At 43.5% G+C, this 15,125-nt stretch overlaps 1 protein-coding gene across 1 annotated transcript; it reads right to left on the bottom strand.

The window, feature by feature from the left end:
* Window positions 1–3,614: 3,614 nt before the first annotated feature.
* LOC147422732 (ricin B-like lectin EULS3) lies at window positions 3,615–5,826 on the bottom strand. Its single transcript, XM_086503318.1, has 3 exons — window positions 5,466–5,826; window positions 4,069–4,191; window positions 3,615–3,903 (listed from the first exon to the last, which is right to left on the bottom strand). Exons 1-3 carry the CDS (start codon window positions 5,787–5,789, stop codon window positions 3,700–3,702), a joined length of 651 nt encoding a protein of 216 aa, XP_086359444.1. The 5' UTR covers window positions 5,790–5,826; the 3' UTR covers window positions 3,615–3,699.
* Window positions 5,827–15,125: the final 9,299 nt, after the last annotated feature.

The following is a 15,125-nucleotide window of genomic DNA, read 5'->3' as shown; positions in this document are numbered from 1 at the left end:
TCCTTCACGATACTTTAAGAAAATGTACTCGGCATATCAAAAATGACCCAAAATCTCTCTCTCTCTCTCTCTCTCTCTCTCTCTCTCTCTCTCTCTCTCTCTCTCCACTTTCTTGTAATGTGAAAAGGAAGTCCTACATTTACCAACATGAAGTGTACACATTAAAGGTAAAGCTAGAACAAGGAGGAGGTGATTGAGTGGAATATACAATATGTGGGATAGTGTGCTATAGATGCGGGTGGCGTTTTATGTCTATTGGCCCATAATGCAAAACTGCGTGCAATGGGTGTACAAGCATGGTATGCACAATCTAGGTAAATCTAGAACTAGAAGGTGATTGAGTGGAGTATACAATACTTGGGGTAGGGTGCTATACATGCTCATAATGAAAAACTATGTCCACCAAGTGTACAAGCATGATATGCATAGTCTAGGTACTCCAACTTATCCCATAGCACGGGTGTAGTACGGTGTCAATCAAGGAGGGTGGGGTGAAAATGCGAAGAATATGCCTAGTGAAGCTAAGTCATTTATCTTTTGAGATATTTGACTCTGATCTCTATCATCTCACTATGGTAAAGGTAGTGCCCTCTATCCCTACCTGCTAGCTCTAAAACTCTATTCATCGGTCAAGCATGATACTATATTTTGCGGGCATAGATGGGTGAAAGGATCCCGCATTCGGTATTTACTTATGTGGTCCACCGTAGCCGAGATCTTTCAAGAGCTCTCCCTTCAGCCCTCATTCTAAGCCAATAGGTTATAGATACGCGAATCACCGCCCAATCTTCAAATATATAAACATAGCCTATATTTAGTCCTTTTTCTACCAACTCCCCCTAGAGTTATATCTCCCACAAGACCATTGTCCTGACATCCTCCCTATGTAGACTAGGTCTATAAGGAGGTCACTGGGAGGTAAGAGATGGCAGGGGAGTGTGGCCCTCCAACTAAAGTGGTTATTTCTATGTTATAATAGAGCATGCTCTACATCTACATACATAGTCCTCCTCGATAAGGGTTTTTTCTTGTTTCATCCATGCTATCATGATGGCGTGGTCTCTCTATACGGGTCCACCAACGAGCAGTTGGAGCTAGTGCCCATACTATCGCTACATGCCAAGGCTCGACTCACTAAAGTGTTGAATAGCAACCACTTTACCGCGAGGATCCCCTGGTAGCATTACACATAATTGTTAGTCTAGCTGAAGTAGCTCATCCATAGTTAAGCATCATTGTAGCAAAGAAAGTGACTCCCAATTTTACATATGAGGTGATCACCTCAATGTGTCCATCCTGTTGTTGTAAATGTAACATGGTTTCTATCTGCCTCAAGATGTGAACTGTCATGACCTTGGTTTATTCCTTTGCACTTGAGTGCTTGCAGATGCTATTGTGATCCTCCTAGAGACTTAGAAGCCGGTATGTGGTGTACTAGATAGGTCGACTCCATCACCTCCATTTACTAAAAAGTTAGCAAACTCATCACTATAAAGTAGGGAAGAGTGGACATCCTTGCTTCACACAAATGTTGCTAGCAATAATTTTTTAAAACCTCCGAGGCATTTGACTCTCAAATACTTGTTCATACAAAGCTTAGATGTCCAATGCTATCTTTTATGATTGTCTCCACCCTGCCCTCAAGGCTCTTGCTGATCGTGATTGCATTTGTACGCTACTCTTTGATCCCATAATGCTATTGCCTACTCCAGTTGTATCAATCTCCTCCCCCCGTTGCCTCCTACCTTTTTCATTCCTCCACACTTACCTGTTTCTCCGTCTCCTTGTCCATCTCTAAAGGCTTTGCAAGGATGTTACATAGATAGCATTTATGTGACTATCGGTTGTCTTCTTGCCATTGATTATGGCAACGAGTTATATCAATCTCCTCCCCCCCCCCCCCCGTTGCCTCCTACCTTTTTCATTCCTCCACACTTACCTGTTTCTCTGTCTCCTTGTCCATCTCTAAAGGCTTTGCAAGGATGTTACATAGATAGCATTTATGTGACTATCGGTTGTCTTCTTGCCATTGATTATGGCAACGAGTTTGATAGTAAACTTTGTGTTAGATGGTATCAGATGCTTTGAAAGCTATGCCCGCAAGACACCTTGAAGCATCGCAATGGGCTTTAGATAGCTCTTTAACCATCTGGTGGGTGGAATGTATGGGGTAATCTCTTTTGGGGGTGGGGGGTTTGGGGGGGGGGGGGGGGGGGGGGGGGAGAGAGAGAGAGAGAGAGAGAGAGAGAGAGAGAGAGAGAGAGCTCTTGGAAATCTCTCTTTCGCACAAAGAGTGGCTGTATACTATGTACAAAGAGACTGCTGGAGACACTCAAAAGCCTACCACCTAGAGGATGTGCAAGACAGGAAGCACAATGTGAGGGCTATGTATACATCTAATCTAAGTGGCCTGAATGAAGGATGCAAAATAAACCATTGTGGAGGTGCGTAGTGCCATGTGATGCAACCATGCTGTAGAATGAAAAGGACTGAAGATCTCACTCATGTCCAAAGAAAAGAGTATCGTCACCTCTCCACTGCCCTGGAGGAACCTCTTTACATATCCAATAGTACGAAGAGTATGAAGCAGCTTGGTCCAATAGCTGTCGAAGTGGTGGAAGACAGAGCACGAGCTTTCCACATGGTCTACAGATCGTAGCAAAAACTCCATGCTACTGAAAAAGGTCATCCCCCCAAGGGATACAATGTACTCAAAAACTGAGAGGGGCCACCCTTCAGCCTGTAAAATAGGCCACTGCTACTCAATAGGATCCCAGTCCAACTCAGCCTGCCTCCTCTACAGTGAAAACTGGGGTAAACACAAGAACATCTATCCAGACAGCTCTCTCACACATTCACTACAGTCAGTCCTAGATGAAAGAAATAATTTTCATGGCCTAGTACAGTACAGGTGACATCTACTACACAATCATGCCTCAGTGATAACACCTCTGAGGTAACAGATCTGTTCATGTTGCAAAGCCTCCCTTTAAACTTACGTCAAGTTAAAAGCCATCTCCAAGGGTTTATTTGTTTTATAGAGTATGATCATCAACTTTCCTCAATTCCCCCTTACAGATCTTAGCATGCCTTAGTGAACTTTCAAAATTAGTAATTCAATGTTACAAAATGACCAAGGTGACTACAATCAGTGATTGACTGTCACTAAATGACAAGACACCTAACATTAAAGAATTTACAATGTTAATAGCTATTAAAACATTATCAAACCACCGCCTTCAAAGTACCAAACGGAGAGACGACTGTGAAAAATGCTCACAAGTTCATAACATAGACTTTGCTTGGGACTCCAGCCCTACAATTTAGAGTGCCATATGTACATATCCAAGATTGATAAGGGCTGAAACACTGGCGCGAATCACGCAATCGCAAACGACCCGCCTATTAAGAACATTTTGAGAATGAAGACTTTGTTGATATTTTTCATTAAAATTGCAACCAACTGCTTAAATTTTAGAGTGACACCGACCAGAAGCAATTTCACGACCTAGCATATTGTACATCCAAATGTATACCTAGACGAATAAAAGAACCAGACACCTTGAAAGGAAAGTGCAAACTCTGGACTCGATGTAATTATCCACAAGACAATAAACCATCAACTCCATCATGCATATTATTGAACAAAAAACTGCAACATCCCTACTGAGGTTGTTAGTGCCCAACACTGGGGCAGAATCAGAGAGGAAAAACCTTCCAGAGCTGGTGATCAGCTTTATGCCATGTGTCAAGCTCAAGTGTCTTTCCTTGTCCGGAAGCTGTCAAATTCAAAAGAGTATTGCTGGCACATCGAAGCGTTTTGAACCCCTCTCCAAAATCTTGGCTCTCCGTCCACATAACATCATCATCTCGGACATTAGCATTGTAATCCATCAAATGAACCTGTGGAAACGCCCCCCAAAAAGAAAAATAAGGAGAAAAGTAAGCAGAACAGACAATCTCCACGGTTATGCTTATGTTCGCTGTCTAATACAAGCCTTGATTTTGAAGAATTAAAGACTTCCACCTTGTGACCATGTAAGCTAGAACTAAGGAATAGCAGCATACCTGCACCCCCTTGTGCTTCCCGTGTTTGAGAATTTTGCCCGTGCCCTTGTTAATTAAGCTAAAGGCAGGATGCCCGTAGCAATCCTTAACTCGTAAGCTATACGACTCGTCCTTCACCCATTGCTGTAAAAGCCAATACCACTCAGCATTTTGGCAAACTCATAAGCTACACAAGGACAACACATAAGTGCATTCACGCAAAATAGCATACACATCCACATCAAAACAAAGGATGAAACACAGAAAACCTTCATTACCATCAGGAAAGATCACGCGCAATCATTTTTTCGCAAAATGGCACAAGAACATCACACCCTCAACTGAGCCAAGGTCCAGAAAACCAATTTTCATACAATAAAAACATCCTCTCAGTCAAATTTCCTTGCATACATGCTGATCAAAATGCAGATTGCCAAACAAGTTTGGGATTAGAAAGTAGAGATGTTTCTGGAAAACAACGCCAGTAGTAGTAGGCAAATGTATATCATTCAGTTGCACAGCACAGTGAGACATCACTATAACATTTCGTGGAAAACAGGAAATCACATCATACTTACCAAGGGGTAATATGTGGAAGAGACCAAACACTCAAAGAAAACAAAGCATCCTAAGGCTTTGACACTCCTGTCTTTGTGGTCTTGAGCTCAAGGCCAATCGCAAAGATCAATTTGGTTCTCTCTCTCTCTCTCTCTCTCTCTCTCTCTCTCTCTCAGCACATAAGCACAGCCAGCCACTGCGTAGTCACCCACACACCCTCTACAGGGGCGTTGGCTGATGTGGCCACTCCTTTCCGAGTGATAGCTTTAGCACATAAAGACAGTCAGCCAGTCACCCTCAACCATGGCTGAACCTACCATCTCAAGCACATGAAGCCAGTCGCTCACAAACTTCACCTCCGCTCACCCCAAATCCGAGCACATAGAGGCGCTGGCAGGGCGTCGTGCTGAAATCTTACCAGAAACGTGACTGGCTCCTGATTTTTCTGATCTCTCTTTCAGCCCCAGCCACCCAAGAACAGGTCACCACATCAGGCCACACTCCTGTAACGGGGCAGTTGGCTGGCCAGCTGTCCTTATATGCTCATCGCATGAGGGTTTCTGCTCCAGCCACCAGAAAAATCAGGCCTCTGAATTCACAGCCAGCCTGCCAGTAGGGCTTCTTCCTCTTGTTCAACACAAAAGCGTCTACTGTGTTTATGTGTTCCACTTCTTGGGTGGCCGGAGGCAAATAAGTGAGCGGCTGTGATTATGTGCTCAAGCCCAAGCCTGCAGGCTGAGCACCCACCAGGCCAAATTTCTTGAACGGCTCTCTCTCTCTCTCTCTCTCTCTCTCTCTCTCTCTCTATATATATATATATATATATATATATATATATATATATATATTGATCAATTCACCTGGGACTCATCTTGGGTGTTAGCAGGCAACAGTGCGAGCTTCCCGTGCTGAACTGCGAGATTGAATCCGGGGTGAGTCTTGCAAAAGACACGGAAGATATGGTCGCGGAGAAGAAGGCCATGGTGCTGGTGCTGCCAGAGGTCTGCCCAAGACGGGTAGAAAACCTTGGAAGAGGGGAGAAGGTGCGGTTGCAAGCAGGTGGGGTCGACACAGAGACTTTGCTCATGGAAATGGGCGTCCGGCTGTATCTCGAGAATGGCCTGCAGATCCCCGCCTGAAGCCATCGCCTTCCCGTCGCTTTCGACCCTCTCTCTCTGCACCATTTTCTTCTTGAAAGAACGATCCTGCGTCTCAACCACGCTATGATCAGGTAAAGTACTCCGAAATAGGAGCAATATTTTTACCAAAGGGGCATACAAGTGGCCACTTGGCACGATCCAAGCCATTGTCCACAACTCGAATCGCATGGCCAGGAGCCACGCAGGAAAAACAGCATTGCTTTTTATTTACTTGTGCTTGCATCGATGCTTCTCCCTCGTTCTGAAGGTCTGCACAGAGTTGGCCACCAAAGCACAAAAAGTGTTTGACGAGCTTCCATGTTGTCTCTTGGAATGCTCTAATTGCGTATGCCAGGCCAGGAAGCTCAGGGCTGTTTTCAGTAGCAAAGAGAGGGCAGCTGCAATCACCTACGTTTCTATCTTGAGGGCATGCGGCATTGAGCTCTCGATACAATGACCTACATGGGCAGCTTGAAGGCATCTGGCATCATGCAAGATGTTGCTATTGGTAAAAGAGTTCACAGTGATATTGTTAGTCAGGGGTTGTTGACAAAAAACGTCGTGCTTGGCATTGCCTTGGTTGACATAGATGCATCATGCAAGATGTTGGTATGGGCAAAAGAGTTCGTGGTGATATTGTTAGTCGGGGGTTGTGCTTTGGTTGACATGTGTGCCAAATGTGGTGAACTTCGTAAAGCACAAAAAGTGCTTGACGAGCTTCCATGTCATCGCTTGGAATACTTTGATCGCAGGATATGCCCAACAGTGGCTCGACCAGGAAGCTCTGGGTTGTTTTCAGCAGATGCAAAGAGAGGACAACTCTCCAAATGCAATCACCTATGCTTCTATCTTGAAGGCATGTGGCATTATGCAAGATGTTGGAATGGGCTAAAGAATTCACGACGATAGTGTTAGTCCCTATGCTCTAATTGGAGTGCAGATCTTTGTAACCTTCAAGCCCTGCCCTAAAGAGTGCGAGTTTGTGTATGTTTTTGTGTGAGCCTACGGATGGACAATACGATAGATTCAACCTACCCTGAGAGCAAGAACATCAAAAGTAGTGTAGGTAATGGCAAACATGATAGCAAAAGTGAATGTGACAGTCAACATGTTGGCAAAAGTCGTAGAAGGGATGACGATGGAAAAACATATACCAATGGCAAGGTGGTAGAACAATGAAGGGAAGGTTTTGGAGCCGAACCATCCAAGGTTGTGCTTTGTAGCATACAACCAATACCAACGGTACACGTATATTATGTATTTCAATTTTCCCTACGTGATCTCAAAAGTACTTAGAATAACAATTTCATCATATATGTATTTCTCTCTGACGTTTTTTGCAAAGGATTCCCGCTTCTCAATCTTCTACGTGAGGACATGCTCAACTCTACTACTACCTAGTTTGACCGTGTCACCGAGAAGCCCTCAAGATTGATCCAAGTGGCTTGGGATTGAGCCACTTGGCTCAATCTTGAGCATCGAATAAAAAAGTTAATACAATGGTGCAAAGCACCATTCTTAAAACACCACCCTAAGTAAAAAAAGCACCGCCATTAGCTCTACTATCGTTAAAAAAAAAATACTCCTATCTTTCCCCTTTTGCAGGGTCTCGTCTCGTCTTCACAAGAGTTGTCATGGCGACTTACAAAATTCCATGTTGGAACAAAGGCTCAATTGAACTCTATCTTCATGAGCAACACTCACGATTGTGGGCTGCAACGAGGCTGGGTCAAACTGAGTCTAGTGCACAGTAGCAATGTGCTGTAGATTTTGTGTTTTTGAATTGCAAATTGAAGCATCCGGTGCATCTCTCTCTCTCTCTCTCTTCTCTCTCTCTCTCTCTCTCTCTCTCTCTCTCTCTCTCTCTCTCTCTCTCTCTCTCTCTCTCTCTCTCTCTCACACACACACACACACACACACACACACGAAAGGGAGGAGGTTGTAGGTGATCTGGAAGATACTTACCAGTGGTGCCAAGTAGATTCAAACTATTGTTTCACCCCTGCATCCATGCCATGGCCATCTCATGGCTCTCCAGACGATCTAGCTACCAACAAGCGGCAACTAGTGCAACATATGAAAGTCATGTGCTACACATCCTCTGTTGGACATACCAGCTTCCTTGATTCTACAGAATAATTCCACCAACATCTGTGGGATCCCCTTAACAACTACTAATGGGTTCTAGAGGACCCACCCTATCTCCTCCACCTTTGGGACATTACGTTTTCTGGATGCATGCAACATTGCACAAGTAGTTGACATTGCTTTAAACCTCGGTCCATAGTTGGTCGGATGGAGACTATGAGCGTGGTGGAGATGCTACCAAAGCACTCAAAACCACTACACTAGCGTCTAATTTGGACAGGTTTGACACCCGTCACCTCTTTGAAAAAGATTATGTTTTCAATAGAAAACGATTGCTAATGATCGAGATATGTAAACTTTGCAATTTATAAGATGGATCATGGTAGCAACGTGCTTCACTAGGTTCCAATGGGGCTTTTGAACTGAGAACTCGTCACAACCCTACATTGTCTAAACATACAATATAAAGTTACCTCTTCTTCTCTTTAAGCTTAATCAATCACCTGTATCTTTTGTATTTGTCTTGACTTATTGGAATTAGGTTTGCAGAGAAGCACACACAACTTGGAGAAGATGAAGGAAGCTCAAGGCACACAACAGAGAGCGTATTACTTAGTGTGCAAGGGAAAGATAAGATAGCCCTAGAGTGATGGTCATATATACAATGAAGGGAAAAAACCTCCTAGTGAGGGAAAAAATGCCCCGATGGTCTTAAGTGTGTTCACACACATCACTACCACATGTATATGGTAACAAATTCCCCCTAGGAGTGGTGTGCCCGGGGCGGTCACTTTCTAGAATGTGTATGATATCACGTGAGTTAACCGGAGAGGATTATTAAAAGACCAAAATGTATAAAAATGTATATATACAGAGGGGGGTGGGGTTTTTTAAATAGGCTCACAGTGTAAGTATAGTATATATCTTGGGGTATTATTAATTACCTCTTGAACGCACGTGATATAGGGGTCTTTTGATAAGTGACTGCCCCGGGGTGATGTGATGAACAAGAACTCAGACATAGAGTATAGGGAAGTGCCATGCCCTATGAGGACATGATCAATCTACAAAGGGGAGTAAGCCCAAACCTTTGTGGAAAGCTGTAGACGGCTGGCGCGTCACCATGTGGGAACGTGTTCTTAGAAGATGGGCAGTGAATCACTTAGTAATTACTAAAGTAATTACTACGGTAAACCCGAAGCATATAAATAGGGCCCATTACTTTGATATCGGGTTGGCAATTGTTATCACTTGTATTAGCGCTTTGAGCTATAATTGCATTTGAGCATCAGTGGCAGTATTATCGGCTACATTTTCCCTCTCTGTAATCATATTCACTGTAATCTCAATCATGATATATATATTCCAATGATACTGACTTCTCAACAGTCCTCTGAATCTGAATCTGAACTTTACTCCAGTCTTTAAGTCTGATTCTCATTTCAGTATTCATATTTCAGTCTAGTCACTGATTTCTGTCTAGTCTGCTGTCTGAACTCTTCCTACTCTAAGTAGCTGAAATCCTTCAACACTGGAATTAGCTGTCTTAAGAGATCAGCTCCAATTCCATTTTGGCGATCACGGTGGCTTGAGCTGTGAAGCTCATTGACTGAAAGACTCTTCTCCCAGTTGAAGTTTTCAGCAATGGCACCAAAATCTAATCGTGGCTGGAAAGCTACCAATCGTGTGGACCCCATTCCTGAGGAGTCAGGAAGAGAGTCTGATCCCAAGCCAGAGAAAATGACTGACACTGAGGCTCAGAAGGAGCATAGTCAGGCTGATGAGGCGCAGGACTCACACCATTCCAGTCATTCTCGACCCAGACGGGCAGAACGGGCAGCACGAAAGGCAAAGAGTTCCAAGAGTTCTCAGTCTCGCCAGAATGATGAGCATATCAAAGGCAGAAAGGGAAGTCACCGAACTTTTAGCAGACAAAACAGAGAGGATACTGAGACTGAGACAAAAACGGAGATTGATTGGGATGCTGACACTGACAACTGCAAGAAGGCTCCCAAGTGTCAATTTGAAGCCAACAAGCGAACTAGTGGAATTAGCAGCAATCGACATGATTACTCCGCTTCCCTGAAGATTTCCTTTCCTGTGTTCGAAGGAGGGAAAAAGGATGATCCTGATGTTCACATACAAGCTTTTGAGCAGTATGCTGAACTAAAAAACATTGATGAAGATGATTGGGGGGAATACTTTCCACAAACCTTGAAGGAAGCAGTAAGGAAATGGTATTACCATTACCCTGCATGCCAACTAAGATCATATAATAAATTACTTAAGGTCTTCAGGTTGGAATATTCCGACAATCGAGGAGATGAGGATATTCTCTGTGAATTGGATCAGATCAAACAGCGGAATTTGTCAGTCCGCAGCTATGTAGAAAAGATCAAAGAACTGACCAGACAACTGCAAGAACCACCATCTGAGAAAAGATTAAGGGCATGGTTTCTGAATGGGTTCAGAAGCAAGAAGCTGAGAGAACAAGAAGTACCAGCTCCTACAAAGAAATTCAATGACCTGGTCCAGCGAGCGTTAAAACTGGAACAGCAAGAAGCGAAGGACTAGTAGTAGTAGTTCGGCTACTGAAGCTTCTTATTCCAATGCAACGTCCAGCAGTTCCGAGAGCAGTTCCAATGAACGGACAAAGGACAAATCAAAGAAAGGATCATGGACCAAGAAAATTGAAGAAATGGCTAGGCAGATTGCGGAGATTAGCCACACAAGACAGCCGATCCGGAAGATGGAGACTTGGTGTTCAAGATGTAAATCCAAGGACCACATCTCCATGGAAGGCCCACAATGTACCTACTGCAAGGCCTTGGGTCACCTATGGAATAATTGTGGCATCCGAATTCACCATTTTAGGAAAGGAAAGGATCTATCAGTGGTTGCTTACACTGAACCAGTGAAGACAGAGCCAATCAAAGTAGCCTGAGAAGAAGGACCAGGTACCAGTGGTACTGGTCAAGGACGCGGCAGATACCAACCAGGAATGGGCAAAGTAAGAGGAAGAGGCAACTTCCAGACCAGAAGCATGAATTGCTATACCTGTGGAAAGTATGGTCATTTTGCAGCCCAATGTCTAGATGCACCGGTAACAACTGCTACTGAGGCTAAGGCACCAGAGCCAGTCCCAGTCATAGTAGTTACCAGGAGCAAAGGAGCAATCATTGAAGAGATTCCAGACATTTCAGAAGTACCAACCAACTCTAACAACAGCAAGTGGGCCCAACAAAGGGAAGTTTGGAAGGCCAAGGGTAAGGAAAAGGTGGTAGATGAGTGGCAAGAGCAGCGGGAACTAGCAGCTAAAATCACAGAGGATTTAGCTAAGAAGCTGCCAGAGCAGCCAGAAAGTTTCAAGGCTAGAGTCATTCAGAAGATACCAGCCCAATCGACTGATAAAGATCAGTCAGTACCGGCCATGACAGAGACCTTGCTGGCTGTGGTACATAGACTAGCTGGTGAGATGGAAGAGGAAGGAAAGAGTAATACTGCTAAAGAAGAATGGCAGTCTGAGAACACTAGCTCTTCAAGCTCTAACAATCAGTCTGACCAGGAGCAAGAGGAAATTCAGGTGAAAATTTGTGATAGAATCCAGAAGCTGACTGTAGAGCTGGAGGATATAAGAAAGACCTTACCTGAGGTGGCCAACTTTATCAGGCAGCGTAGGAAGACTGAGGCAGATGCCAGAACAGTAGACCTGACGACTGTCCGGGATGATGAAGTTCCACTTATTCAGGTAGATTACAAGGTCAGGAAGCAATGGGAACCTCTCTCAAGTGTCATATTGGATGGAGGAGCAGGAGTCAATATAATGGGAACCCATCTTCAGCAAAGAATGGGTATCACCAACATGAAACCAGCACCATTCAAAGTAAGGATGGCATATCATCGAGTCGTACAAGCGACGGGCATGATTGAAAACATGCAGATAAGAGTGGGGAGGGAAAAATTCAAAACTAGTTTCCTAGTTTTGGATGTGCAAGGTGCATATGGAATGCTATTAGGCCGCCCATGGTTAAGAACAACACATGTTGTTCATGACTACGCAAACCAGACTTTAACCATAGAAGGGGCCAGTGGAAAAATCAAAATCCAGACCAACAATACTAGGAGCTGGAAAAAGGAACTGAGGCCGAAGGAGTTGTGTCAGAAATACCGAGCTAAGAAAATTGAGCGAATGCTGGCAGCAATGAACATCTTTCCTTTCGCAGAAATTGATTTGAATGCAGTCCTACTAAACAAAGAGCAAGCTGACAAGCATAAGAAACAATTCCCTGACCAATTCACTGAAGTCAATACAGGGGAAAGAACTGTTCAGCTAACTGGAAGAATGGAGGAACCAGCTGATATTGATATAATGGAAGAATCGGCATGTTCATAAGAATATCCACCTGATCACAATAATGATTCAGAAATGAATGGACCTTCTTGGAACTACGCTGAAGAGTCGACCAAATGAAAAGGAGGAGGACCCAACTGGTTGCTTCCAGATGATCAGGAAGTAGAGGAATGGAACCTGGGATCAGAGGAAAATCCCAGAATGATCAAAGTCAACAAGCACTTGAAACGGGCAATGAAGGAAAAAGCACGGATAATGTTCCAGAACTATAGAGATGTATTTGCCTGGGAACATACAGATTTGAAGGGAGTAGATCCTGAAGTCTGTCAGCACCGAATCCCACTAAAACCGGACGCTAGGCCAGTCAGATTACAAAGATACCGGATGAACCCCAACTATGCAAAGAAGGTCAAGGAGGAGATTGATAATCTTCTCAAGGCTGGGTTCATTACGGAAGTAGCAAGCAGTGATTGGTTATTTCCACTAGTTGTCGTTCCTAAGAAGAATGGGAAATTAAGGGTTTGTGTCGACTATAGGAAACTAAATGCCCAGACCATTAAGGATCCATTTCCCTTACCTTTTACTAATATCCTGCTTGATGAGATTGCAGGATACGAGATGTATAGCTTCATGGATGGTTATAGCGGCTATTATCAGTTACAGATTGCTCCAGAAGATAGGACCAAGACCACTTTCATCACCGAGTGGGGAGCATTCATGTATCTGGTGATGCCTTTTGGCCTGTGCAATGCACCATCTACTTTTCAACGGTGTATGATGGAGATGTTTAATGAATTTCTTCATCGGTTCCTCGCCATTTTCATGGATGACTTCACTGTCTATTCAGCTGAGGAACAACATCTTCTATTCCTAGAGATGGTTTTTAAACGCTGTCAGGAGAAAAGGATTTGCTTGAATCCATTTAAATCAGTATTTCTGGTTTGGAAGGGACAGCTACTGGGACATGTGGTTTCCCGCAATGGAATAGAAATGGCCAATGACAAAATACAGTGTGTCCAGCAAGCTAAGGCACCCAGAACTGCTTCTGAGCTGAGTTCTTTTTTGGGGTATGTAAATTTTTATAGAAGATTTGTACACAAATTTGCTTCTCAAGCAGTGCCACTATATGAGCTTACAAAGAAGACCAGTAAGTTCAATTGGACTGCTGAGTGTGAGGAGAGTTTCCAGAATTTGAAAAAAGCCATTACCAGTAAACCTGTCCTCAGGCAGCCGAACTGGGATATCATTTTTCATGTACACGTCGATGCTTCAGGATTGGCAATGGGGGCAATATTAGCTCAGCCAGATGGCAGAACAGACTATCCGGTCTATTTTTCTAGTCGAAGATTCAGTCAGGCTGAACAAGGCTATACGACTACTAAAAGAGAAGCCCTCGGAATGGTTTTTAGCGCTACAAAGTTCAGGCATTACCTATTGGGGAAGTTATTCCATTTTTATGTGGATCATCAAGCTCTTTTGTTTCTGATTAACAAAGTCATTATTCAAGGCAGGCTGATAAGATGGATGATGTTCCTTATGGAATTTGAGTTCAAAATTTTCCATAAGCCTGGCCGAAACCACTGTGGAGCTGACTTTCTTTCCAAAAGTACAGAAGGATTTTCAGAATCACCTCTGAGAGATGAACCAGTGGATGCTGATTTATTTCAGCTAGAAGCAGAAGAATCATTGGATCCTGAATGGTATGATATTTATCAGTTCCTTTCCCAAGGTGCCTTTCCAGAAGATTGAAAACAGAACCAGAAGAAGGCTCTGATCATAAAAAACCTGAAATTTACCATCATTGGGGGAGTACTTTATCGATTGGGTGTGGATGGTATACTTCGGAGATGTGTTCCAATGGAGGGAAGAATGCAAGTTATCTCAGAGGCACATAATGGAGAGTCTGGTGGACACTTTTCCAACGAAGTAACCTACAAGAAGATTCTGCAAGCAGGTCTGTGGTGGCAAACAATGATTGCTGATGTCAGAAGCTTTTGTAAAATTTGTGATATATGCCAGAGAATGGGCCGACCAACAGCTGCAGACATGACTCCCTTAATGCCATTACAACCATTGGGAGTATTCATGAAATGGGGATTGGATTTTATGGGACCTTTTAAGAAGGTGACTCCCAGGAAGAACAAGTACATCGTGATGGCTACTTGTTATGTTACCAAGTGGGTTGAAGCTAAATCTCTTCCTGACAACACAGCCAAGTCAACTGCACAGTTTCTGTTTGAGAATATTGTCTGCTGATATGGATGTCTAGTGGAAATTGTGACTGATCAAGGGACACACTTTATCAATGATACTATGGAAATCCTATTAGATATGCTTTCAGTCAAGCATCGGAAATCTACTCCTTACTATCCCAGATGCAATGGACAGGCTGAAAGTAGCAATAAGACAATTAAGACTATTCTCACTAAGGTGGTGCAAAAGAAACCAGACCAGTGGGATTTGAAGCTTCAGACTTCTCTATGGGCTTATAGAACAACTTATAAGGTAACTACTGGAATGACACCATTCAGAATGGTGTATGGTACTGAACCAGTGGTTCCTATGGAGTTTGTAATCCCCAGTCTGAGAATGGCTGTAAAGTATGGATTAGACTTCAACCATAACCTTAAGAAAAGACTGGATGAACTGATGTAGTTAGATGAACTCAGGCAAAGGGCTATATTAGAACAGGAAATTGTTCAACAAAGAAGGAAGCACTGGCATGATCGCCGAATTAAAGTCTGAGAATTCCAGAAAGGAGACTTAGTGCTTCTATATCAGTCAAGAATGGGTCCAAAGAAGCCGAATTTGAAGATGTCCTGGGCAGGACCTTTTGAAGTTGATTGGGTCTTTTCCAATTGCACTAATGTTTCCAGGAGTATATAATGGAGCAAAGATCAAACTTTATTACTCAAAGACCAGAGAAACTGGATTAGAAGAAG

Source organism: Adiantum capillus-veneris, chromosome 27 (assembly GCF_014529385.1).
Source record: "Adiantum capillus-veneris isolate H3 chromosome 27, ASM1452938v2, whole genome shotgun sequence".
Classification (NCBI taxonomy): domain Eukaryota; kingdom Viridiplantae; phylum Streptophyta; class Polypodiopsida; order Polypodiales; family Pteridaceae; genus Adiantum; species Adiantum capillus-veneris.
Note: the sequence above shows the minus strand (reverse complement) of the source record. Positions and strands in the feature narration are given on the sequence as shown.

Excerpts from the sequence above, each read along its gene's own strand:
- LOC147422732 (XM_086503318.1), bottom strand. The coding sequence starts at position 5,789 with ATGGTGCAGAGAGAGAGGGTCGAAAGCGACGGGAAGGCGATGGCTTCA. Across the intron at positions 4,192-5,465 it reads ACACCCAAGATGAGTCCCAG|CAATGGGTGAAGGACGAGTC; the intron begins GTGAATTGATCA and ends TGGCTTTTACAG. Across the intron at positions 3,904-4,068 it reads GGAAGCACAAGGGGGTGCAG|GTTCATTTGATGGATTACAA; the intron begins GTATGCTGCTAT and ends GCGTTTCCACAG.